This window comes from Eublepharis macularius, chromosome 7, assembly GCF_028583425.1.
Source record: "Eublepharis macularius isolate TG4126 chromosome 7, MPM_Emac_v1.0, whole genome shotgun sequence".
In the NCBI taxonomy this organism is placed as follows: domain Eukaryota; kingdom Metazoa; phylum Chordata; class Lepidosauria; order Squamata; family Eublepharidae; genus Eublepharis; species Eublepharis macularius.
The window spans coordinates 16,730,308-16,755,700 of record NC_072796.1 but is presented as its reverse complement, the minus strand read 5'-3'; the positions used below and the strand labels follow the sequence as shown (position 1 = coordinate 16,755,700).

Below are 25,393 nucleotides of genomic sequence, written 5' to 3'. Positions count from 1 at the left end.
CCCTGACTAGCACAAGGAACTAGTTACAGAACTGGAGCACATAGAACTAGCTTGTCCAAATACTTATAGAACCAATTTTAAGATGAAAGATTTTTTTTATGATTTAAAAGTGTTTTGATACATGTACCCTGGCTTTCCTCTCAGATATTTTGGGAGCCTGCATTCTGTTGCAATGAGGACTGTGATGCCTGCCGCATTAAGCCGGGCTTGGGTACATACAGCACTAAGATGTCCTCCTGCAGGCTTCCTGGTTGACAAAGGAAAGGAGTAAAAATAGTGAGGGAGGGGCTGTCAAGCGAGGAGCAGGGGAGTCAAAAGGGAAAGAAAAAGGATGCGTAATCTGAAAGAGGAGTGGTAGCTTATGTTCACGTAGCACATTTCTGAGGCCGTAAAATAATTTGCACAGATCGTAATCTCCTTCCAGCTCAGAATTAAAGCTCACGTCTGATCACCATTTCCCAGTCTGGTTTGGAGGCCAGTGATGGCCTGCCCAATTTGGATGTCATAGAAACTATGGTTGATCAAAACTAGGAAGGAATTGGAGCATGCAGAAAGAAGGACGCACCCAAGCATGAAACCTGTTCTTGACAGCCCGACTGTAGTGTAGCCATTATGTGTCGGATCCCATGGAAAATCTTAACTGATGGAAGGTATTTCCATTCTTCCTGCTGCATCCCAAAATGCCCCCCCCTCCACCGTGGGATCAGGAACAGCATGAGGTCTGGAGGTGGACTGGGATGGGAGCTCTACAAACCCCCTTCTTCTGTAAGCGGAAATTTCCACAGGCTCCAACCATATGATTGAAGTGGGCTATAGTAATTCATTAGCAGAAGAAAACAAACACTGAGCAGTTAAGATATGAGGTTAAGATAATGGCCAGAAACCAAGAAAATAAAAAATGGAACTGTTCCAGCTTTCGCTGACCATTACCAGAGATTTGGCTGAGAGTTTGTGCAGTGAAATGGCAGTGACTCAGGCATCTAAAACTTTAAGTTTAAGATAGGGTGGGTGGGAAAAACCAAGCAAAATATGTGAAAAACAAATCAATTAATATTGCTTAAAATATCATTCATATTTTATAGAGGTCATTTTGAAAAAGGAAGTTTATATTGTTAAGCCCTTCAGTCATATTGGAATATTTTACTTTAATTGAGCTGTCCACTTAAATATTGGTTTATGGAGCTGGCTGCAGAGAGCTGTTTTACATTACTGATTTGCAGAGCCCATTGTGAGAAAACCTGGGATTTCGTGTCATTTTTCATAGTCTGGTTCATCCAGAAGATGGCAGTATAGGGCAAGATTTAAGTTGAATGAAATTGTTTTTCTGGCCTTCTTTTCAAAAAGAGTCCAGTAGCACCTTTAAGACTAACCAATTTTATTGTAGCATAAGCTTTCAAGAATCAAGTTCTCTTCGTCAGATGCATGATACAAACTGGTCAAATACAGAAGAGGAGGAGGGAAAGGGGAGAGAAGGGGACATATATCAGAAGGGGACAAGATGCAATTAGCAGGGAGGCAACCAAAACATTCCTTTGCTAGTAAATGTAAACATCTCCTTTTGGTGTGGAGTCAGTTTGCCGAGTTAGTTTGCAGCAGTAAAAGCATCCAATTCCTATGTAGTATAAGCCTTCGATAACCACAGCTCTCCCTGCCAGATGCATCTGACAAAGAGAACTGTGGTCCCCGAAAGCCCACACCAGGCGCCACTGGGCTCCCCCAGACCACACCGCTGTAAAGGAAATCTGTTACCTGTGGTAATGTGATAACCATTCATAGTCCCTATTCAGTCCCAGCTTGACAGAGTCAAATTTGCATATGAATTCCAATTCAGCAGCCTCCCGTTGGATTTTGTTTTTGAAAGGTTTCTGTTGAACCACAGCGACCTTTAAGTTTTTGGTGGAATGTCCTGGTAGATTGAAGTGTTCTCCCACTGGTTTTTGGACGTTTCCATTTCTAATGTCCGATTTGTGTCCATTTATTCTTTTGCGTAGAGGTTGGCTGGTTTGTCCAATGTACAGAGCAGAAGGACATTGTTGGCACATGAGGGCATATATCAGATTGGAGGATGAGCAGCTGTAAGAGCCAGAGACAGTGTAGTTGATGCCATTGGGTCCTGTAATTGTATTCCCTGGGTAGATATAGGGGCAGAGCTGGCATCTGGGTCTGTTGCAGGGCCTGGTACCTGTGCTGGTGATTCTGCTGGCCGATTCACGGTTGTGAGTGAGAAGTCGTTTAAGGTTGGGGGGCTGTCTGTAGGCAAGGAGAGGTCTTCCACCCAGGGCTTCTGAGAGAGAGGTATCATTTTCCAGGATGGGTTGTAGCTCACTGATGATACGTTGGATGGGTTTGAGCTGGGAGCTATAGGTGACAACCAGTGGTGTTCTGTTGTTAGTTCCTTTAGGTATGTCCTGGAGCAGACTGTTTCTGGGTACTAGTCTGGCCCTGTTGATTTGTTTCTTCACTTCATTTGGTGGGTACTGTAGTCTAAAAAATGCTTGTTGTAAATCTCTTAAGTTTGAGTCTCGGTCGAGAGCATTGGAGCAGATACGGTTGTAACGTAAGGCTTGGCTGTAGACAATAGACCGAGTGGTATGTTTAGAGTGGTAGCTGGAGGCATTTAGATATGAGTATTGGTCTGTTGGTTTCCGGTATAAGGTGGTATTTATTTGTCCATTATGTAGTTGTACAGTGGTGTCCAGGAAGTGTACCTGTTGTGTAGAGTGGTCCAGGCTTAGGTTGATAGTACGGTGAATGTTATTTAAGTCCTGCTGAATTCTCTCAAGGGCTTCCTTCCCATGGGTCCAAATGATGAAGATGTCATCCAGGAATCTTACCCAGATGCCAGCTCTGCCCCTATATCTACCCAGGGAATACAATTACAGGACCCAATGGCATCAACTACACTGTCTCTGGCTCTTACAGCTGCTCATCCTCCAATCTGATATATGCCCTCATGTGCCAACAATGTCCTTCTGCTCTGTACATTGGACAAACCAGCCAACCTCTACGCAAAAGAATAAATGGACACAAATCGGACATTAGAAATGGAAACGTCCAAAAACCAGTGGGAGAACACTTCAATCTACCAGGACATTCCACCAAAAACTTAAAGGTCGCTGTGGTTCAACAGAAACCTTTCAAAAACAAAATCCAACGGGAGGCTGCTGAATTGGAATTCATATGCAAATTTGACTCTGTCAAGCTGGGACTGAATAGGGATTATGAATGGTTATCACATTATCACAGGTAACAGATTTCCTTTACAGCGGTGTGGTCTGGGGGAGCCCAGTGGCGCCTGGTGTGGGCTTTCGGGGACCACAGTTCTCTTTGTCAGATGCATCTGGCAGGGAGAGCTGTGGTTATCGAAGGCTTATACTACATAGGAATTGGATGCTTTTACTGCTGCAAACTAACACGGCAAACTGACTCCACACCAAAAGGAGATGTTTACATTTACTAGCAAAGGCATGTTTTGGTTGCCTAATTGCATCTTGTCCCTCCTCTCCTTCTCTCCCCTCTCCCCCCTCCTCTTCTGTATTTGACCAGTTTGTATCATGCATCGGACGAAGAGAACTTGATTCTCGAAAGCTTATGCTACAATAAAATTGGTTAGTCTTAAAGGTGCTACTGGACTCTTTGAATTTTTGCTACTACAGACTAACACAGCTAAATCCTCTGATTCTTGCCTTCTGTGCTCTAGTTTTGGAGATGATTAATACATTACTTGGTCTGTTTCTTTTCACTTCCAAGCCTTCTATACTTGTGTGATCTTGTAATTAGTGGATCTCATCCACACCGACTTCTGTGATCAATGTGCAGTTGAGCTGCTGTGTAGCAGGCCTGTTTGCTGGCACACACCATGCCGTTAAACGTTTTCGCCTCCATTAATATTTTTCCTTTGTAACAGTCAGGTGGTAGGACATGGGAAGATTGCCAGATTAGAAATTGGAGAAATGGTGCTACCACTGGATAAGTTGAAGCATTCAAGAGCCTCCTGGTGTCCCAGTATGTGGAGCTGATTCTCACTTCTGCTCTCAAGTGAGAAAAAGAAGGGGAGTAAAGCTTGTTTGAGCGAGAGTCACTACAGGCTCCAGCCTTCAGCAACGTGGCTTCACTATCTCCGGCTTTAATAATCTATTGGCTTTAATGTTATGCATGTTCTCTTCCTCTTCCTTCCTGGGCTTCATCTTTTCCCCATCCCTCTCCTTGTCTTCGGCTCTCTGGCAAAGGGTTTGGGGCTTGGCAGCCTCTAGCTTCCTTGTCTGCATGCAGTGCTTCCATCTCACCGTCAGGCCTGGTCAGTGTCATGCCTGTGTACAGCCGTGCCATGGTTATCTGTTTGTTATATTGCTTGTGCCACAATATGCTGAAGCTATACTATAACTCTCTCTGGTCATCTGTAACCTTATTGCAGACGTTACTTCCTTAGGACCCAGAAAGGGCCTCTCCTGTTATCTTACGGAAATATGCACGTCTCGGCTAGCTGTGACCTTGGTGTGTCTAGATGCCAGTTTTCACTCCTGTTCCCAGATGCTGGGAATTAGGCATTGTATACCTAATGCAAAGTCATAACTGAATAGGTTCTCACAGAACTCTTGTAGGCTTCTGCGTCAAAACCTAACTGTCATTTGGAGCATGGGAAAAGTCAACTATAAGATAGACTACTTGTTTTGAATTGCCACTTCTGCCAAGCTCCGTGATGGAGAACGGACCTGAACTGCATAGATCCTAATAAAGCTGATTCTGCTGGAACCAACGTGTGTTCACTGGGGATGGGCTTGAGGGGTTTACCTGCCAGGGACTGACAGTCAGGAAGGATTGGCCACTAGGCTCTGAACGCTTTTTGGTTTGGTGAGTAAGTAAAATTAGGCTCCTTGTCATTTGATCTGGGTGATGGATGTTCTCTTGAACCTCTGCTTTTCCTCCGCATCTGCTTGCCTATGTCTTTGTGCTAAATTGCTATCACTTTGAAGATGCTTACAGAAATCTCTTCGTAAAAAGAGAAGAAAATACTCCTCCTTCCTACCTTTCACTCCTTTCCACTTGTAGAGGATCACTGAGCTTTCATTTAATGGCTTTGCATTTTAAAAAAAATACCAGTAAATAAGGCCCATTCTTTTTTATTCAACTTGATATTGTGTTTGGTATGGGAAGGTGGTAATCAGTGAGTAGTGGGTCCCAATAGTTTTTGTCTGTGATATAGTTCATGGATTGCTTCCCTCATTTCACACTGCCTGTTACAAAGGGGAATCAAAAAAAATAAGTTAGTCTCCAGCTCTTCTGAGATAGCTGAAGTCTTGCCAGTGACTGGACAGTGACGGTTTGTGCTTCTTCAGTGTACAGTTCTTAATCTCTGTGCTTGTGCTTCCCCTGCAGTTTACTGGCTTTGCTGTGCATTTTGCCTAAGCTAACTGATGGTTCCTTGATGCCTGCTGAGTTCATCAAGCTTGAGGAACAGATAAGAAGCAGCCTTATATTGAGATGGATGTATTTTTTGTTCTGACTGGCTCTCCAGGGTCTCGGGCATAGAAAAGTCTTTCTCCACACCTGCTACCTGAGATCTGTTCTTAACTTTCTTTGTGCCACAGACCCATTTGGCAGTCTGGTGAAGCCTGTGGACTCCTTTTCAGGATAATGTTTTTAAATGCATAAAATAAAATACATAATTTCAGTTAGTGAAAATAAACTTGCCCATCCAAGTTCACAGACCCCCTGAAATCTATCTGTGTATCCCTAGGTTAAGAATCCCCACGTTTACAGGAGGTGCAAAGGATGTTAACCAGGGACTTGCTGCTTCCTATGCATCTTCTGAACCACTGAGACATGGCCTCTTCCCAGTGGCAACTGCAGAGTTGCATTTTCTTAAGCTAGAACCAAATTCTCTAAATGAGGAGTAAGATTTCCAGGGTGGGTTCTTGCAGGGGTGGAAGGTGGATTCATAATTTAACAACAACAACTGCACTTATATACTGCTCTTCTAGATAGATTAGTGTCCCACTCAGAGCAATGAACAAAGTCAGTATTATTATCATCTCTACAATACAGCTGAAGAGCTGGGGCTGAGAGGAGTGGCTTACTCAAGGCCACCTGCTGAGCTCATGACAGTACTGGGATTCGAACCAGCAGAGTGCTGATTTTCAATCCAACCACTACACTACAGCAGCTTTCAGTAGGAAGGCAAGTGTTGGAATTTTGTCAATGATTGGCCTAGTGTTGGCAAGCTGGAGAGGTTTGATCTCTCCCCACCACCTGTGTTGAAAGTCTTCTGTTGAGATATTGTGTAGGACCTCTTCAAGAAGCAGCTTCATGAAGGATTGGCTCAGCTATCCTTTGGGGTAATGTTTGGATCTCCTGGACAAATGAGTAAGGGTGTTTTTTAATAGTCTCTTGCCCCTTTCATTGTGGAGATACAAAGGAAAAGGCATATCTCTGCAACAAAAGAGGCTACAGATTTTTTTCTGTAATGAAAGATGAGAATCCAGAGAAATGGCCACCAGGTAAAAATATCAAGGAAAATGACTGCTGTGTGGGTAAGACCAGGAAAATCTGAACTTCCCTATCTGCATGGCAGCTATTCAGGCTTTGCTGTACTCTTTCTCCCAAATTTGTAGCAAAACAGGTTTAGAAAAGGTTGAAGAAAAGCCAGGAACACCCCATGATGTGATGGAGAAGTGGCAGGGGGTGGGGATCTGCTTCCCAACAGCATGAACCTGGGACAAGCAATGCATGTGGGAAAGGTCAAGGTTGGCATAAATTAGGATGCAGGGGGACACTTATGCTAAAGTGGTATGGTGTAGAGGTTCGTTTCAGACCAAGATCTTGGAGATCCAGGTTCAAATCTTACTCTGCCATGGAAGCTTGCTTGGGCCAGTCATACACTCTCAGCCTAGCCTATCTCACAGAGTTGTTGTGAGGATGAAATGAAGGAGGGAGGATCAATGTAAAGTGCTTTGGGTCTCCATTGGGGGAAAAGACAGGGTATAAATAAAGTGAAATAATTTAAAAATAAAATAATTAAAAGCGCTTCATACATAGACATGATGCATAGATCCTTGTGAAAGCAGCAGGCTTCACACACTGAACTATCTTGAGAATCTCTACAGCGTCACTTGCAGCACAGAGGCTGGTGCCTGGTTGGGAATGGGAGCGTGGAAGTTAAGCTTAGGGGAGAGCCAATGAGTTCCAAAAGCTTGAGAGAAACTGGACTAGAGATTTTAAAAAAATAGTTATAAAAGATTTCTGGGATGGAATGGGGAACAATAAGCTGCTTAGTCTATAAAAAGGTAAGTGCTTGTGTTTCCCTCCACAATGCTATTTGATATTTCTAGTGTCTGCCAACATCACACACATCATGTTTCTTTATAAATTACTTAGGATTAAAGAAGAGCCGTCAGCAGTTGTCTGCCCTGTGATCGATGTGATCGACTGGAACACATTTGAATACCTGGGAAATGCCGGGGAGCCGCAGATTGGTGGCTTTGATTGGAGATTGGTCTTCACTTGGCATGTCGTCCCGGACAGAGAGCAAAAACGGAGAAGATCCAAGACTGATGTCATTCGGTCAGGCTTACTTCTAACTTACTTTGAAATATGTTTCAAACTGATAAACCTATTGCAATGGGTAATGATTGAAAGCTGCCACTCAACACTGACCCTGGATATTACATCTACAGCAGGGGTCCCCAACCTTTTTGATCCTGCAGGTACCTTTTGGTACAGGGTAGTGTGCACAACCACAAAATGGCCATTGCAGGGGATGGAGCCATCCACAGTGTGTCAGGGAGTGAAATTATGCATAACTCTAATATGAATTCTTCAACGTTCCAGGCAGAGTCTCTGTTTAACAAGATGCCTTTAAAAAAATTTACTGTTTGATTCAATCAGCTTATACTGGCATATAACAAACAAACAAACCAACCAGGATGTTATAGAATAAAAAAGCACAAAATATAATATAAAACAGTTGAGTAATATATTTCTGAAACTTCTCCTGGCTCAGCTTTATAGCAAGTTGTAAAAACTTTGCTAGCTTTTCAGTTATATCAGAGGATAAATCATTTAAAAGACAATAAACCTTGTGGGAATCAGAAGAACCTCTCATATTAGCTAAAATAGAGCTTAAATATTAAAAAATATATCGATATAAAAAGGAGAATAGAAAAGAACACATGGAATTGTCTTGATACAGCTGGTATTACAAAGACAGTGCCTGGGACGTTTTGTTAAAATTCCTTTCTTGCATATCCACACAGCTTACCTTCAGTCACTCAGTGAAGGTCCTTGTGCAGTGGTGGCAGCAGCTCCCGAAGCAATATTTTTAAAAATGCACTCAGCCAATCAGAAGCCCTCCTGAGCAGAAGTGCTCTCTGGCCCACCCACTTTCTAAAAACACTTGGCGGGTGCTGGGAAAGCTGTTGGCAGATACCATGATGCCCATGTGCGTCACACTGGGGACCCCAGTCTACAGTATATGATAGAAACCTCTACGTTGCTACCGTATTAGTACAACTTCTGATGTTAAAAATGACCTTCCGGTTTCATGTTCGTGAATATATTCTCGTGTTGTGCAATTGTAAGTACATGAAAAGATGAAGTGGAGGCAAGGAATGTCACTGCATCCCAAAATGTTCTCTGCAAATTGTCACTCTAATAGGGTTGAACTAATTAATTCTGACGTAGCAATCAAAATCTTTCCTGGAAAGGCCAGTATTATTTTTAACAAAATTTCAGCTCTCTTCTTTCTCTCTTTCACCCCAGTTTTTAACATTCTAAGTTGCTGCACAGGAAAATTCTTCTGTAACAACAACTAAATGATATTCATTGATTTATGTCTCAGTTTGTGGAAGAAGGATTCAGTGATGTTGTTCCTGTACAATTCATGGGAATGGGAATTCAAGATCCTATTAGGAACTCAAAATGCCTTTTTTGAAGAGTGCTGAAAGGCCCTCTAGAGTTGACGCCCTTAAAATTAGAGCACTCACAAAAAAGGCAGCCATTCTGTCATAGAAGGCTATTGATATACTACAGTACTTAATATTTTATTTAGCATTCCAGCCTCCCTCATATCCTAATTCTACCAGAGAAATTGAGCTTTTTGCAGAAGTGGTAACAGATTTCCTACTTACAGAGTATTTTTTTCTGTGATGGCAGAAGACAGAAGAACGTTGTTGTTTGCTAGCTGTTATGCATAAGTTGCTCGCAGTAACATCTCTGCTTTCCGTCTGTGCTTCTCAAAAATAGTTTGCGTTTAGCCTGATTCTACTTCCTGTTCTTCAGTCAACTTAGCTGAACCTTTGCTGTAAACAGGCTTGTGTGAAAAGCACAAGATATTGGAAATGGAAGCAGCCGGGCTCAGTGGTGACATCTGCTGTTGCTTTACAGCATCTTCTTTTATATATTTACTAGAAAAAATATAACATGGAAAAAATACAACGGGCTCTAGAAAGGGGAGAGCGGGCAGGCAGGCATTCCTTCCTCCTCTGTCACTGATCCCGGCTGCTGAAGGAGTGGGGTGGGTATTGCCACTTGCTCCACACCTGATCTCAGCAACATGAAGGGGTGGTGGGCTTTGCTACCTCCTGCACGTCTGATACCGGCCGGGTAAAGGGGGGCAGGCATTGCCACCTGCTCCACTCCTGATCCCAGCCAGGTGAAGGGAAAATGGGCATTGTCTTCTGCTCTGCACCTGATTACGGCTAGATGAAGAGGGGCAGGCACTGCTGCCTGCTCCAAGCCTGATTCCAGCTGGGTGAAGCATTGCCACCTCTTCCTTGCTGGGTGAAGGGAGAAGCGAGCACTACCTTCTGCTTCTCGCCTGATCCCGACAGTTGAAGGCAGGCAGTGAGCTTTGCTACGTGCTCCACTAATGATCCCAACTGAGTGAAGTGGGTGCGGGCATTGCCACCTTCTCTGCTGCTGATTCTGGCAGGTTGAAGGGAGGCAGAGATTGCTGCCTGCTTGGCTCCTGATTCCGACAGGGTGAAGATGGGGTGGGCATTGCTGCCTCACCAGTGCCTTATTCCAGTAGGTTGAAGGAGGCAGGCATTTCCACCTGCTCCACTTCTTGGCCTGGCTGGGTGAATGGAAGAAGGGAATTGCTTCCTGCTCTGTGCCTGATCCCACCCAGGTGATGGTACTGGGCGGGCATTAGCACCTGCTCCACTCCTGATCCCAGCTGGGTGAAGGGGGCTGGTATTGCCACCTGTTCTGCTCCTAATACCAGCTGGGTTAAGGCGGAGGGTGGGCATTGCCACCTGCTCCACTCCTAATACCGAATAATCAAAGTGGAAACCCACAACTAAGGGATACGGTCAGTCAGGTTCTGAAATTCTAGTGTATTAAAGTGGCGCCGTGCAATGAATAAATAACAATACTATTATAAGCATATCAAATCACATAAATAAACAATGTGCAATAAACAGCTCACAATCGGCCAATTCGGAAATATTCAATGGTGCAATCCAGTTCATATCAGAGTTCACAGCAGAGACGAAACGTAGCTAGCAAACCAGAGAAGCCGTGAGGACCCCTCGTCCCTGTTCAAGGTAAGTTCTTAATTAGATGTACTCTTCTCATTTTCTTTCAACAGGTGGAACAAGGAGATGGAACACTCTGCAGGACCGAGACCCGACAAGGAACCGGTCATCAACAACGCTTGTGTCCAGACTGCTTCGGGGCCAACAGACCTGGTGAGAGGTGTGACGGACTGCCGCTGAAGTTTGTAACAGCGACAGCAGTGAAATTCTTATACATTTGCAGTTCTCAGAGATGTTTGGTGAGGTTTGTTGGCCCCTGATGCAGTCTGGGAACAAACAAGGGGTCCTCACGGCTTCTCTGGTTTGCTCTCTATGTTTCATCTCTGCTTTGAACTCTGATATGAACTTGATTGCACCATTGGATATTTCTGTATTGGCCGATTGTGAGCTGTTTATTGCACATTGTTTATTTATGTGATTTGATATGCTTATAATAGTATTGTTATTTATTCATTGCACTGCGCCACTTTAATACACTAGAATTTCAGAACCTGACTGACTGCATCCCTTAGTTGTGGGTTTCCACTTTGATTATTCAGTTTGTTGCTAAGGGAGCTTCCTTTTGTTTTATAGTGTGCCACTCCTAATACCAGCTGGGTTACAGCGGGGGGTGGGCATTTCCACTTGCTCTGCTCCTAATGCTAATTGTGATAAGGAGGGGTTGGGCATTGCCACCTGCTTCACTCCCAATACCAGCTGGGTTAAGGTGGGGGGTGGGCATTGCCACCTGCTCTGCTCCTAATACCAGTTGAGTTAAGGCAGTGTGTGTGTGTGCATTGCCACTTGCTCTGCTCCTAATTCCAGTTGGGTTAAGGCAGGGGCAGGCATTGCCACCTGTTCCGCTCCTGATCCCAGCTGACTTAAGGGGGCAGGCATTGCCCGCTACTCCACTCCTAATAACAGCTGGGTTACGGTGGGGGTGGGCATTACCACCTCCTCCGCTCCTGATGCCAGTTGTGATAAGGTGGGGGTGGGCATTGCCACCTGCTTCGCTCCTAATATCATCAGGGTTAAGGCAGGGGCAGGCATTACCACCTGCTCTGCTCCTGATTCCAGCTCGCTGAAGGGGGGCGGGCATTGCCACCTCCTCCGCTCCTAATACCACCTGGGTTAAAGTGCGGGTGGGCATTCCACCTCCTCCACTCCTAATACCTGCTGGGTTAAGGAGGGGGGCAGGCATTGCCACCTGCTCCGCTCCTAATACGAGCTGGTTGAAGGGGGGTGGGCATTGCCACCTGCTCCACTCCTAATACCAGCTGGGTTAAGGTGGGGGGGTGGGCATTGCCACCTGCTCCACTCCTATTACCTACTAATTAAAGAGCCATGGGCTAATCATCAACACCTTCTAAAGTGCACAGTGCAACTCACAAAACAATTCACAATTGATGATGAGCCCATGGCTCTTTAATTAAAGGATATAATTGGATACTATTGCACGGTGCACTTTAATTGATTGTTTCTGTGGTTTGTCATTGCTTGCAACGTACATTAGTAGCCGCATCCCCCTTTGTGTATGTTGTGCCACTCTTGTTACCAGCTGTGTTAAGGCGGGAGGTGGGCATTGCCACCTGCTCCACTCCTAATACTACCAATAGGAGAAGCGCCCTTAGATACAACTGCAACAACCAAGGTGGAAAACCACAACTAAGGGACAAGACAAAAGCCAATGAAAAATTGCAAAAGTATATTAGGTGATTATTGGTAATATAAAGTGGCACAGTGCATGACTTATCTAATTCTAAACACTTCCAGGCTATATATATCCATTTCTCATATACTATATTACACAATATCCGGCTGACTGTAGTAAATTTGCTTCTTTCAACAAGGTGGAAGCTCAAACAGAGATGACAAAGTCAGTGCATAGAAGAGCACGGAACACTTTAAAGAAGAGCACAGAACACGGTGCACTTTAAATAATTGATTGTTTCCGTGGTTTGTCATTGCTTGCAACGTACATTAGTAGCCACATCCCCCTTTGTGTATATTGTGCCACTCCTGTTACCGGCTTTGTTAAGTCTGGAGGTGGGCATTGCCACCTGCCCCACTCCTAATACTGGCTGGGTTAAGGCGGAGAGTGGGCATATTTACCTGCTCTACTCCTGATCCCAGCTGCGTGAAGGGGGGCAATGCCACCTTCTCCGCTCCTATATCAGCTGGGTTAAGGTGGGGGGCCAGCACTGCCACCTGCTCTGCTCCTGATAACAACTGGGTTAAGGCAGAGAGTGGGCATTGCCACCTGCTCTGCTCCTAATATCAGCTGGGTTAATGTAGGGGCTGGGCATTGCCACCTTCTCCACTTCTGAATACCAGCTGGGTTAAGATGGTGGTGGACATTATCACCTGTTCCACTCTTAATACTAGCTGGCTGAAGGGGGGCAAGGATTGTCCCCTGCTCTGTTCCTAATATTAGCTGGGTTAATGTGGGGGTGGGCATTGCCACCTGCTCTGCACCTAATACCAGCCAGGTTAAGGCACAGGGAGGGCATTGCCACCTTCTCCGCCTGGGCTTCCCACCATGGCATGTTTTCTGGAGCGATATGGTGAGTTACCTGTGCTTTACTCTGCAGCAGCACCCTCTGGTGGTGCACCAGGGTATAAAGTGAGTCGTCAGAAACACGCTTACTCAATTATATAGTAATAATAATTACAGTGTAGATGACTGGGAAAGGCAATGGCAAACCACCCCGTAACAAAAGTCTGCCAAGAAAACGTCGTTATTCGACGTCCCCCTATGGGTCAGCAATGACTCGGTGCTTACACAGGGGACTACTTTTACCATTATTAGATACTGGAATTGTTCATAGGATGAAAACTGATTTCTCCCACTGTATCTGGTTCTGATTCTTCCTCATTGCTTTTTCGACAGTGGGTAAGAATGTACATGTAATTGGGCAGAAGTAATTTTAAGTGTTTTCAATAATTGTAACTTTTACCACTGCCAGCAACCTGGAGAAAAAAAATGCCATGCCCCTGTAACAGGGCTTTAATGGATTGTTATTTACCTGTGTCACGAAAAGCATCAGTTGCCTATTTCTACACGTTCGGCTGCTGTTAAAGGGACAAGATATTTTCCCCAGGTTGTTGGCCATTCTAGTAACTTAAAATGTTTTTTTTTTTAAATTAGATAAATAATTTTGAAATCTGTTTGAATTTAAAACAGTACCATAGAGTGGCAAGTAAGTATTCATTGCATACCAACCTTTAAACTGTGCAGAATTCTGCTTTTGTTAATATGAACGCTACAAGCAGAACACTGGACTGGATGCTCACATGAAGACCAGCTACCAGGGAGGGCTCAAGGCTGCAGCTTTACATGATGAACTGAAATCCTTACTTAGCAAGCCAGTCTTTTCCAATAACAATCTTGACTAGGGAGTTTCACATCCAAGAGGGAACCTGTTGTGAATTCCACAATCGGGGCTCAACAGCTGAAGAAGCTGTCTGTCCGTGCGTTCACCAGCCTCACCTCTGCCACTGTTGGACACGCACAGCAGGGTGTCATTGGATGATTCCATATTGAAGGCAGTTTTTTATGGGTGGAGGCAGTTCAGATATCCTGGTCTCAAGTCCTCGAGAGAGCAAATCTAAGTAGGTCTGTGCAGAAGCAAGTCCCATTTTATTCAATGGGGCTTACTCCCAGGAAGTTATACTTAAGATTGCAGCCTTAGGGTTTTAAAGGTTTGCATTGAGCTTGGAAGCCAATGAGCAGGCATTAAAGTTGATCTAACACTGGAGTTGTATGCCCCATCATGTCCCTTCCTATGTTTGATCAGACCTCTTGAGAAACATTGGGAGGGAAATGATTATCTAACCACCAACAATTCCTAGAAGTGGGGCTATAATCAGTTGTTCAGCCCAGCCTATAGTGCAGACTGCACCAAACAGACTGACATTTTTATTAGTTTTTAAGACAGAGCTATATAGAATAAAAAGAAGTTCCATGACATACCATGAGAACTGGCAACTCAAAAAATGTGTGAAACACTGGGAACATCAAACACAGTCACCCAGTTCAAACTGATGATGATTCTTGCATTTGTTAGGTGAATTAAAATAATGAAAAATAGATTTTTTTTTGTCAAAAGGATAGGTTATTGCATATAATTGTTGCTGTGAACACTGTCCCATTAGGAGATCCATTGGAAATACTGTCCCATTAGGGGGGCAGACATGGATATGTTTCGGGCTGTCGCCCCTGCATTGAATTTAGGGTTACCAAGGTCCCCTTACCATCTCAGCAGGAGGCTGGGGACCCGGCACTTACCTTCCTTTTTGCCCCTGCATGTTTCATTTGGACATGCAAAGCGCATGCAGCCCCGCCATGTCCGTGCGATGATGGCACTTCTGGTGATGGCACTTCCAGGTGACATCATCACGCAGGTGCAGGATCTTGCATGCCAATTTGGGCCTCAAACGGGCCTAATTCAGACCATTTGGGGCCCCAATCAGCCTGCTGCAAAGTGTGTGTGTGCTCTTGGTGCGGCACAGTGTCACTCCCAGGAGTGACATTGCACCACTCCTGGGAGCACACTCGGGAGGCCTGTTCCCAGCCCTTCTCCCCCGATGGCCAGGTGAGTGATGGCAGGGGGGTTGGTGGAAGGTGACAAAGGGGGATCCCCCACCCCCAGCGGGAGAATGGGATCCCTAGTTGTATTTGAGTCACTCTACATTCTTTGTTTTTTGTGTTCCATATGGGGAATGACTTGCTTTTTCTCATGTTTGGTATATCATTTATTCCCAATATAGGAAGGGCAAATGCTGTGGAGGAAAGATTTGCTTACAGATAAGAGCACACATAATAAATATTTGTTTCTCTGATGAGAAAGAAAGGTAGCTGCTCTTTGAAAAGAAGTGCAACGTTTTGCTCTACTTAGAGCAAATAGCCCTGTGAGGATATTTAAAGGAAACTGAGCTGAGCTGAGAAACAAGAAGCCTTGTATCCCAATTTCTGTTTTGCTGGCGATGGTACATTTGTTTTGCTTTTAACTACGCTGGCAACTGCCCACTGCTGTGTAACCTTCAAAGAGACAAGCCTGAGCTGCTAAAATTATCTTACAGATGAATGGAGGTTACGTGATGTCATTGTCCCCCCATTGTTAAACGTCCCAGTGTATTTGCCAGATTCTTTCACTTAAGAAAATAACCCCCACTATTCATTCCAGCAGAAGGCCTTGCTTAAAGCCTCCATCTCCACCTGCTGACTCAGTGATTGCACAGAGCCTTATGCAGATCATCTAGGAAGAGGTTACAGCTCCGTATGGACAAATGGACCTCATCTTCCCTATACAGGTGTGATAAAGAGAATTTGATGTCACAGTGAGGAATAACACATCCTCCCCCCCCTTCCCCAGCCACCACCACCTTATGGATTTCCCTATTAATGCTACACTTAGTGTTTTCAACATAGATGGGCTTAACTGCCCCCTGCCAAACTTGTGTTCCAACATCTCTGACCAAATCAACACTAGCCCCAGGCCCCAATCGGGGGCGGCCCCAGGGTTTCTGGTGCCCGCGGCTGCCTCTTCATGTGCCCCCCCGGACTGTGTGATGATGTCACTGCGTGTGACGTCATCACTCAGCAAGCCGGCCCCATTGGCCAGCTGGTGGCTGGAATGGCGCTTGGAGGCGGCCCACGCTCCCAGTTGGGTGCAGCGGGTGTCTGGGGAGGTTCTGCACGCCGCCCCAGACGCCTGCTGTGCCTGGCCCGCGGCTGATGTGTTCAGCCGGGGGCGTATATTGGTGGCAGCGGAGGCGGCAGTGGTGTGGGGCAGGCTGGCCAGCTGCAGCAGCTGCGGGCCAGGCACGCCAGCTCCTTGGTGCACGTCTCTGCCCCCAGTGCCCCCTCCGGCGCCCCCTTCGGTGCCTCAGCACTCGAGGCAGGGGCTGGCCCTGCCTCAATGGGCGTGCCGGCCCTGGCCCCAATTCCTAATTATTTCCAAGTTGTCTTGGACCTGACAGCAAAGTGATAAGCCCCCAATCACTCTTGCCAAGTTAGATAATTAATTATCTGAGGCTGCAGCTCTGCTCAAAGGTGTTGATAAAATTAAAGCAATAGCTGACTCCATGTCATGCCCTGCAATGCTGGCCATCTTGCCTATCCCAAACCGGGAGCCAATGTTGAAGCAACTTGTCCTTCTTAAAGCCCAAAATACTATGGCAGGGTCAGAAATAAGAAACAAGAGTAGGGAACCCCTTATACGCACACCGTCAGAGGAAAGAACAATAAACACAAATCCTTATTTGTGTATATCAAACTTGTAAATGTTGGAGTGCCATCTCCTCATCCTTTCTCTGTCTTGCTCAGTGAAGCACAATCCTGGCACTGCTGATGCAGCCCCAGTCCAGAAGGGGAGAATCAGCTGTGGCTGGTGCTGTTACCATTGAGCCTTGCAAACTATCAGCTCTTATGTCCAGCCCTGAAGGCAAGGAATGAAACTAGGAGATGCACCCCCTGGGCACAGGCTTGTCTGAAACAAATCCTTCCGGCACTTCTTCTCCCTAGAACCACTGAGCCATACAGTTGGCTCCCCAGAACTATCAAAAGGCACATTCTTCAATGCACAATCTGCAAGAGGACAGCTACCACTGTGGTCTTTCACTTGTCAGACACCAAGGTCCAAACTGCCAGAAAACCCAAGCACTGAGCTCATTTAAAGAGGTTGGATCCAACCAGCTTGTGGATGAGAAAGCAGAGTTGCCAGCTCTGGGTTGGGAAATCCCTGGAGACTTGGGGGTGGAGCCTGGGGAGGGACCTCAGCAGGGCTATAATGCCGTAAAACCCACCTCCAAAGCAGCCATTTTCTCCAGGGGAACTGAGCTCTGTAGTCTAGATATCAATTGTAATTCCAGGAAATCATCAGATCCCACCTGGAGGTTGGCAACTCTATGAGAAAGAGTAAGGCTCTCCCTTCACCACCCAGAATGATTATACGGGCAGGGGCGGTGGTCATGGGATCGTGTGACCCAAGACTGTCATAAGGAAGGCGGTTGAGTGAGATTTGAGTGGGAAAGCTGGTTGGGTCTACCATACCATGCTCCACCACGTCCCCTGGTTGATGAGGCAGCCTAAGCTACCCCCCCTACACACTTCGTCATTTTTTTTTTGGTAAAGAAGGTGAGATGAAGTTTCTGCTCAATGTAATGGTGCTAATCAAACAGATATTTGAATGTTCTCGTTCTGTTCTTTGTTCCCGCACATTTCCTTTACTCTGGGCCAAGCACACCTGATCTTTCAGCTTTTTAAAACCTTGAAAATATTTCAACAGCTCTCTTGAAGTAAAGTTCCCGGAATGGCTTTCCTTTTTAGTGAAGACCCAAACATAAAGGCTTTGATAGCTTCTTTATTCCTTGCATCTCAGTTTGGACTGAGCAACGTACCCAGTGCTTTTCTTTGTTTTCTGTTCAGCATGTTTAATACAAAGCCTGTTTTGTTGTTTGTTTCTTTTGTAGTCAGCTGCAAATTCATTTTGAGCTTTCTCTTCACATTAAGGCTGTGGTCCTTTGTGTGCTTATTTGGAGTAAGCCTCATTGGGCATGAAGGGAATTACTTTCAAGTTAACATGCATAGGATTGTGTTTTATAATCTTTTCCCAACAGTCTATCATCACTTACACTTCCGTGGGCTTCCTTGTGAATTTTCTAGATTATTAAATAGTACAGCTGTATCAGTTTTCTAATATTTTCACTATTCTTTTTCCATGGATTTGTTTTGAATTCAACCTTTTAATTAACCGCCACCCATTCTGATTACAGGACTACCTGTTGATAACCTGTAAAAATGTCAGTTGTAACCTTCCTAGTTTGTCTGGAGGAAAGTTAATTCATTGTATCCAAGTAAGAGGCAACTCTTTATTCGAGAAACACCGCTGTACCTTGCTTCAAACCCTTTTACAGTATTAAGCGAACGGGGGCGGCGGGGGGGGACTTTCAAGACTCATGTGGAAGTGAAAGCCGATCCCTACACACTGGCGCCTGCTTTCTCTTCCTTCCCAGCCCTTTCTCCATTTTCTGCATTTTTTTCATTTTCACTCTGGGGCCTTTGTTCAGAATTATATATAAAGACATAATAATCACAGAGCTGAAAGGATCTAATGCTGGATGACTTCACCAGCTGTATGTGTTGAAGCAAAGTATATAATATATCAGAACCACTTTTGACCTGCACATGACGCTCCCTTATTTGTAGGTGAGCTATGCACGATTACTAAGTTGTTGCAGCCTGGGCCCTAGCAATAAGAAAATAAAAGCCCTCTGAGTGTTGCGGCACACAAAGGTCTGGGCCACAGGGTGGTGCTTAATCCACATAGGGAAATGATATGTTTAGATAACGTGGCCATTTCTTTCACTGTGATAGGTCTCCAACTATGGCTGGTGGGCTGTTTGCAGTTAACAAGAATTACTTTAGCTATCTGGGCTCTTATGACACAGGAATGGAAGTCTGGGGAGGAGAAAACATTGAATTTTCTTTCCGGGTATGTGATATTATTGGAAATTTCCTCTTAACCTCATGTGGTTCCACAGGTATCATGTATGAGCAGCGTTTGTTTGTATTTCTAAGAGTCCTGGTGCAGCCTAAGATATTACTAGAACCATTCCTTGCTGTTATAGCACGACTCTGTCCTAAGTCTTGTTTCAGTTTCTTCAGTTGCCCTGCAACCCAAGACTTAAGAGGTCACAACCTCACATTAATACGTTGGTGGCTGACCTGCAAGTTCAGTATCCCCTACGAAGCCATTTTATATGCTACTAGTTCTACTATATTTTAATTGTAGTTTTTTAAGTTTGCTCACAATTGCATCTAAACAGTCTCTGGTGCCTTTGTGTCTTTTAATGAATATAATATCTAGCCGTAAGGGCATACACTCCATGTGAAACCCTTTCTAATAGATGGTGCCAGTGTTATTATCAGTCCTGAATACACGTGATGGGGTGAGAGTCTGGTAAAATGCACCCTGCTTTTGGGATGATAGTGAATGCAGAAGTTAGTAACTCTGGTCTAATGGAATTTGCAGCGTGGAGCACTTTGAGAAGCATCTTGCAGAGCACTCCATACAGCAGATTCCATTAGACCCGCTGGAACTCCAGCTCTTTCAGAAAGAACCAGTGCATACTGTAATCCTTTAGTCTAATGCCACAACTTTAATTGCCAACCCTTTGATCTTTATATAGTATCTCTAATTGAATGCATCTAATGCACAAATGAGGCAATAATTATTTAATGGTCTGAAATGCCCGAGCAGCTTCTTTTATCCTCTTATCTGGAGTGTCCTCCACAGCCACCTGCTGAGTTGTGTATATAAAATACATGCCTCCAAACTGGCTAATTGCATATTCAGTGCAAAGGCAGTAAACGAGTCCACTCGTGCATCTATTCCTTTAAAACTTAGGAACAGCCCACCCGTTCCTGGATACCTGTGGGAACTTAATGGAAATGTGTTCATAGTGAGGAAGCCCAGGAGGAGTATGGAAATGTCTGTCACAGTATGTTACTAGTCAGAAATATGCTAAACTGTCTGCATGATCAGATCATGCTGTCAGTACTTGAAGATGTATGCGTGGCTTAAGAAACCAAATTCAGTAGTTGTTTTTTTGGGGTGGGGGGTGGGAAATTGCACATACAGAAATGATTTTCAAACCTTCCTTAAAGTAAAGGATCTCTAAAAGGGCATGTGCAAAGCAGTGCCAGCCAAAACTGGTAACAAAAGAGGGGAGGGGGTAAGATGGGAACTTGTGGCTGTGGTTCCTTTCCTAAACATAGGGTTGGGATTCAGTGGCGCAAGTCACTTATTAGACAGTTGCAGTTTAAGGCAATCCATGGGTCAGGAACTTAGCTTCCATATATTAACAGTTTTTTAAATGATTTGTTTAGATCTGGCAGTGTGGAGGAAGCCTTGAGATCCACCCTTGTTCCCATGTCGGCCACGTTTTCCCAAAGCAAGCTCCCTATTCTCGGGCAAAGGCTTTGGCGAACAGTGTTCGTGCTGCAGAAGTGTGGATGGATGAATACAAAGACCTTTATTACCATAGAAATCCACATGCTCGCATGGTAAGCTTAATGTTTGTTGTGCTTTGAGATACGCAGGATTTTTGTTGTTGCTATCTTTTCTCATAGTGACTGAGTTCACAGTCTTGAAGAATAAATTGTCTACCGACATAGAGACGAACGTTAATGTTATTTATACAGCACAGAGTAATACAGATTAAAAAGATCCCTGCTGTGAGGAGCTTAAATTTTGTCTCTGTGGTGAACAAAAGGGTAAGAGGAAAGAGAGGGGCAAGGCTAACAAATACCTTATCAGCGAGAGTGCAAAGGAGAGTAGTAATCACCAACATAGACATAGTTCAAGCAGTACAGTTAATTTATTGAGAGAGTTTACAGGGCTATATAGCAGTGTAGTCTTCTAAAGATTTTCCTTTTTGGCCAGGCAAAGCACGTCCTCTGGAGGTATCCTTGACTCATGGCATCTTCAGAGATAGTGGATGATTACACGTTGGCACTGGCCTGACTCCCTGTGTGACTGCCTTCGTGATTCTCCAAACTGTGAACCACTCCCCGCCCAGCAGCAGCAGTTGGTGGTGGAAAGTGTCATCAAGTCACAGCTGACTTCTGGCAACCCCATAGGGATTTCAAGGCAATTAACCAATCATATTTCAAGAAAGTTTTCACAACTTGTTTCTAGAATGGGCAGGTTTTGGTCAATGTTATAGGAACACATCATCAGTATCCTTGATCTCTCTATAATGGGAACCTTGTACTGTTCTCAAACTACTACTCACAGAATCTGCTAGATCAGGGTTCTCCAGTGTGGTGCCTGTGGACATTGTGGTGCCCAGAGGCACTTCCCTAGGTGGCTGCCATGTGCTTCAGGAGAACAGGCAGGGCCATTATGAAGGCGGAACCAGTGACTGGCTGTCGTCATTCAAACAAAGAGGCCTTTCATTTGGATCCTGCCCACTGCTCATTGGAGAAAGATCTGGGATCCTATAAATAGGACACAGATCAGCTGTGAGGAGGTGGGGGCTGGGGAGCAGCAAATTACCTCATTCCCATATTGATCATCCCCTCTCTCTGTCTCTCTGTCTCTCTCTTATATCTCCTCTTTCCCCTACTGGGTGTCGTCTTCTGTGTGCCCAATATCCTTACTGGGGTTTTTTCTTTGTGAGGGTATGCAGGGCTGTTTTATCCACTCTAAGCACAGTGCCTAGGCTTTATGAGCTTTTTAAGGGCCTACAAAAATAATTGTGACCTGATAAAAAAAAACCTGTTGCCTCCAAAATACAAAAACAAAACTACAAAATAAATTAATTAATAAACTACAATAAATGAATACATGTTTAATCAAATGTCTAAAACCATAACGTGAACTGCAACTCAACTCTTATGTACACATATATATTTAGTTATAGTTATATATAAATATAAAGTTTAAATCACAAAGAACAAAATGAACGATTTATTCTTGAAACTGAAAATTAAAAATCATTAGAAAACCCAAATTATGTTAATTTTGCAACTTTTTGGGTGAGCAAATTCCCATATAATGTCTTCAGATGCTTCTTATATCCGTCAAGCTTTTTTTCAGGCAAGGCACTGGATTTAAACACCTTACATTTCAGTTGCGATGGCTTTCAATTTTGTTAGAATAGATCTCTAGCCGAGGCTGATGTGCTGCATCATGTACAAGAGTAAGCACTTGTGCCCAGCATTGCCAGCTCTGCCAACCTGAGTCGTGGTATGTCATTTTTGGCTGAATTGTGATTTGTTCAGTGCGTGTACGTAATTCGGATGATAAAATTAAAGATTATAATGTAATGATAGCTAATAATAATTGCAGAAGGTGAAACATTTGTGCCGTTTTATTATAAAGTTTAAATTAATATATTCAAACTTCATTAATTGTTAAATTTAGACTTCATAAAAAGTTCATTACGTTTAAAATCGATTTATATGTTAGATTTTCTTACTTGGCAAGAATTCCCAAGTATGCGCATTGATTGCTAAGAAATCATAGCCAGTCATAAATTGAATGGATTACTCATAGCCAAATAATTTCAAAAGCAAAATTATAAAAATAGTTTCAATTTTTCCCCAGCAAAAATTATATTTAATGTGGAATGTGGGTGCATTTTAATATGTTTGAAAAGATGTAGGGCGGGGCCTGTGAAAATGTGCCTGGGGCCTACAAAGGTCTAAAAACAGTGTGTGTTTGTCTGTATTCACTATCCTCCTTACACTGGTGTGTGTGCTTGGCTCCACCTGTTGTGGCAGCCATTTTGTAATGGACCCTGCCTCCTTGTCTGAAAATTCTAAATGCATGCCTTAAAAGGTTGGGGACCCTGGTGCTACATGCAATTCCATCTTTGAGAAGTTAGCATTTTTTCATGCATTGGCTCCTCTCATAAAATGGCCAACTGTTGGTTCAGGTCTCTTGCAAGCTAGGGTTCCCATTCCCCTGCTTCCACCTTTTGCCCCCGCCACCATTTACTGAGCTGGGTGGGGGGAAGGCGGGGATGAGAACATGCTCCTGGGACTGGCACGACAACATCACTGACATTGCACCACCCCAAGAGTGCTTCCGCACTTCGCAGCGGACACGTGCTCCCTCACCTTGCATGATGACGTCACTTCCCGGAAGTGACATTATCACATCGGCACATGCGAGAAGCATGCTGGGAACATGAAGAAGGTAAGCACCAGGTCCCCCTCTCCCACTGGGAGGGTAAGGACCTGGCAACCCTATTGCAAGCAGATTCTGGTTAGTAGCTTGCTGAAATCTCAGATGCCAGAACACTTCTCAGTCAAGCATCACAGTAGTCAGGAGATACAGATTTAGTGCCCTGTATAGCACATTGTTCCTCCCTGTGATTAGCAAAATTAAAGTGAATTGTGTATCATAAGAGAAAGGGTATATATTTATGTACTTTGCATAATTTAAACAGGACAAATAATCTATTTTTTTCTTCTGAGCTTGTTTATCTCTGTATATAAAGACAAGTGTCCTGACTGACTCATCAACGCCCAGCCCAAACCCCTGGACCTAGAAACGTGAAATTTGGGGAGAACATTCCTTTTGTGATGTAAAGACTCACTAAGAAGGGATTTTAAGAAATTCACCCCCTAAGGGGGTCAAAAGGGGTAAAATGTGGTTTCCCAAAAGGATACAGCTTCCCTGTGTGGCTGGCAAGCTGCTGCCTGCTTGCACCCCCGCTCACTGCCAGCTCGTTCACTCTTCCCTGATTGGGCCAACCTTTCAAGGTCATTTGCATATGCAGGCTGATAGGGGCTCACAACATTCCACACCTCATCCCCCCCCCCCAGAGACAGTTGGAACACAGAGGTCATTTGTGTATGCGGCCTTATTGGTCCTCACCCCCCACATTCTAAACAACATGCAGTTGCTATTGGGAGTCATTGAATGTGTCCTGAGGTAAAATGCACCTCCCAGTCTTCCCCTAAAAGTTCCCTAGGGTTGCCAATCTCCATGTGGGGCCTGGCTTTCCTGTGTGGCTGGCAGGCTCCTGCCTGCTTGCACCCCCCTCTCTCTGATTGGTCAGCTGTGGAACTCTGTGTTCTGAGGTAAAAATCAGGTAAAGGAAACTGCAGACAGTTGAAGAAAGACATTACAAGACTCCTGAATAAGGATAACACGCTTGGCTTTATTCAAACACCTTTGTGAAGCTCAGGTACTATGCTATTATACTACAAAACCAACTCTAACCCCTCCCCCCCCCAAATGTTACATACCCATAAGTATTATAACTGGATTTAAAGTAGTTAAATACCATAGCGAAGCTAGTTTAGAATATTTATATGTCTTGTTCCATTAAAAATATTCATGATGCTTACAATATCAGTAAAATGCAGATATATTAATAATTATTACAATGGAAGTGTGTATTGATAAACTGTAATAACAGGGTCCTTATATACCACTCTTCTAGACAATACAAATTGGGAACTGAGCTGAGAGGAGTGGCTCCTCCAAGGACACCTGCTGAGCTCATGGCAGTAGTGGCATTCAAACCGGCAGAGTGCTGATTCACAGCCGAACAATTTAACCACTATGCTGCAGCAGCTGTCATATGAGATGATAGCTCTCATGAATATCATATACCGTTAAGTAGTATTAGAAAAGAACAAGAGTACAATAGCACCTATAAGACTAACAAAATTTGTGGTAGGGTATGAGCTTTTGTGAGTCACAGCTCACTTCTTGTTATATAGTATGTTCTAATATCTTTCAAGGTAGTATCAGCGGCAATCCTGGCTCTCTTTTGATTTAAGGCCTGTTTACAGAACAGATCTGCTGCAGAACTTTAATTTTTTTTTAACACAGAGTACACTGATCATTGACTGAATTGTTTATCCATTGTGTGAAGTTGGTAAAATTCCAAAGAAATAGAAATATCACTGATGTGCTAATTTATGCTGCATAATCCTGGCAATTAAAGGCTAGCCAGGCTAATGAAACTGTTGAGCTTGTAGCAGTAAAGAATTGTTGTGAATGGATGTGTTTTGGGGATTAGTTTTATCACATACATTTGGCAGCAGACTCCCCCTGCCCCCCCCCAACCACTTTACAACTTCCCCTGATGGGGTTTCATAAGATCACAAGGGCTCTTTTCTTAAGGTTTTCCAAGGATGATGGAGGGGAGAGGTTCAGACTTTAATCAGTATCTTTATTAATTATATGGAACAATAAAATCACAGATGATAAACTTTGCATATGGCTATAAGAGTGGCTAGGGTAGAAAATGATTAAAACTAGTAATAGATGTGGAATGGTCCAGATCACTTAATGAGCTGGATGCAATTAAGTGTGATACATTTTTAATTTTGCTAAAGGCAAGGGCAT

General features: G+C 44.2%; 1 protein-coding gene across 1 annotated transcript in view; it reads left to right on the top strand.

The window, feature by feature from the left end:
* The window catches only part of GALNT12 (polypeptide N-acetylgalactosaminyltransferase 12), a 52,204-nt gene that overhangs the window by 13,384 nt on the left and 13,427 nt on the right, over positions 1-25,393 (top strand). Inside the window, exons 4-6 of the mRNA XM_054984925.1 lie at positions 7,375-7,560; positions 18,892-19,009; positions 20,407-20,583. Of these exons, the coding sequence (XP_054840900.1) occupies positions 7,375-7,560; positions 18,892-19,009; positions 20,407-20,583 (481 nt within the window). The remainder of the gene's footprint in view (positions 1-7,374; positions 7,561-18,891; positions 19,010-20,406; positions 20,584-25,393) is intronic.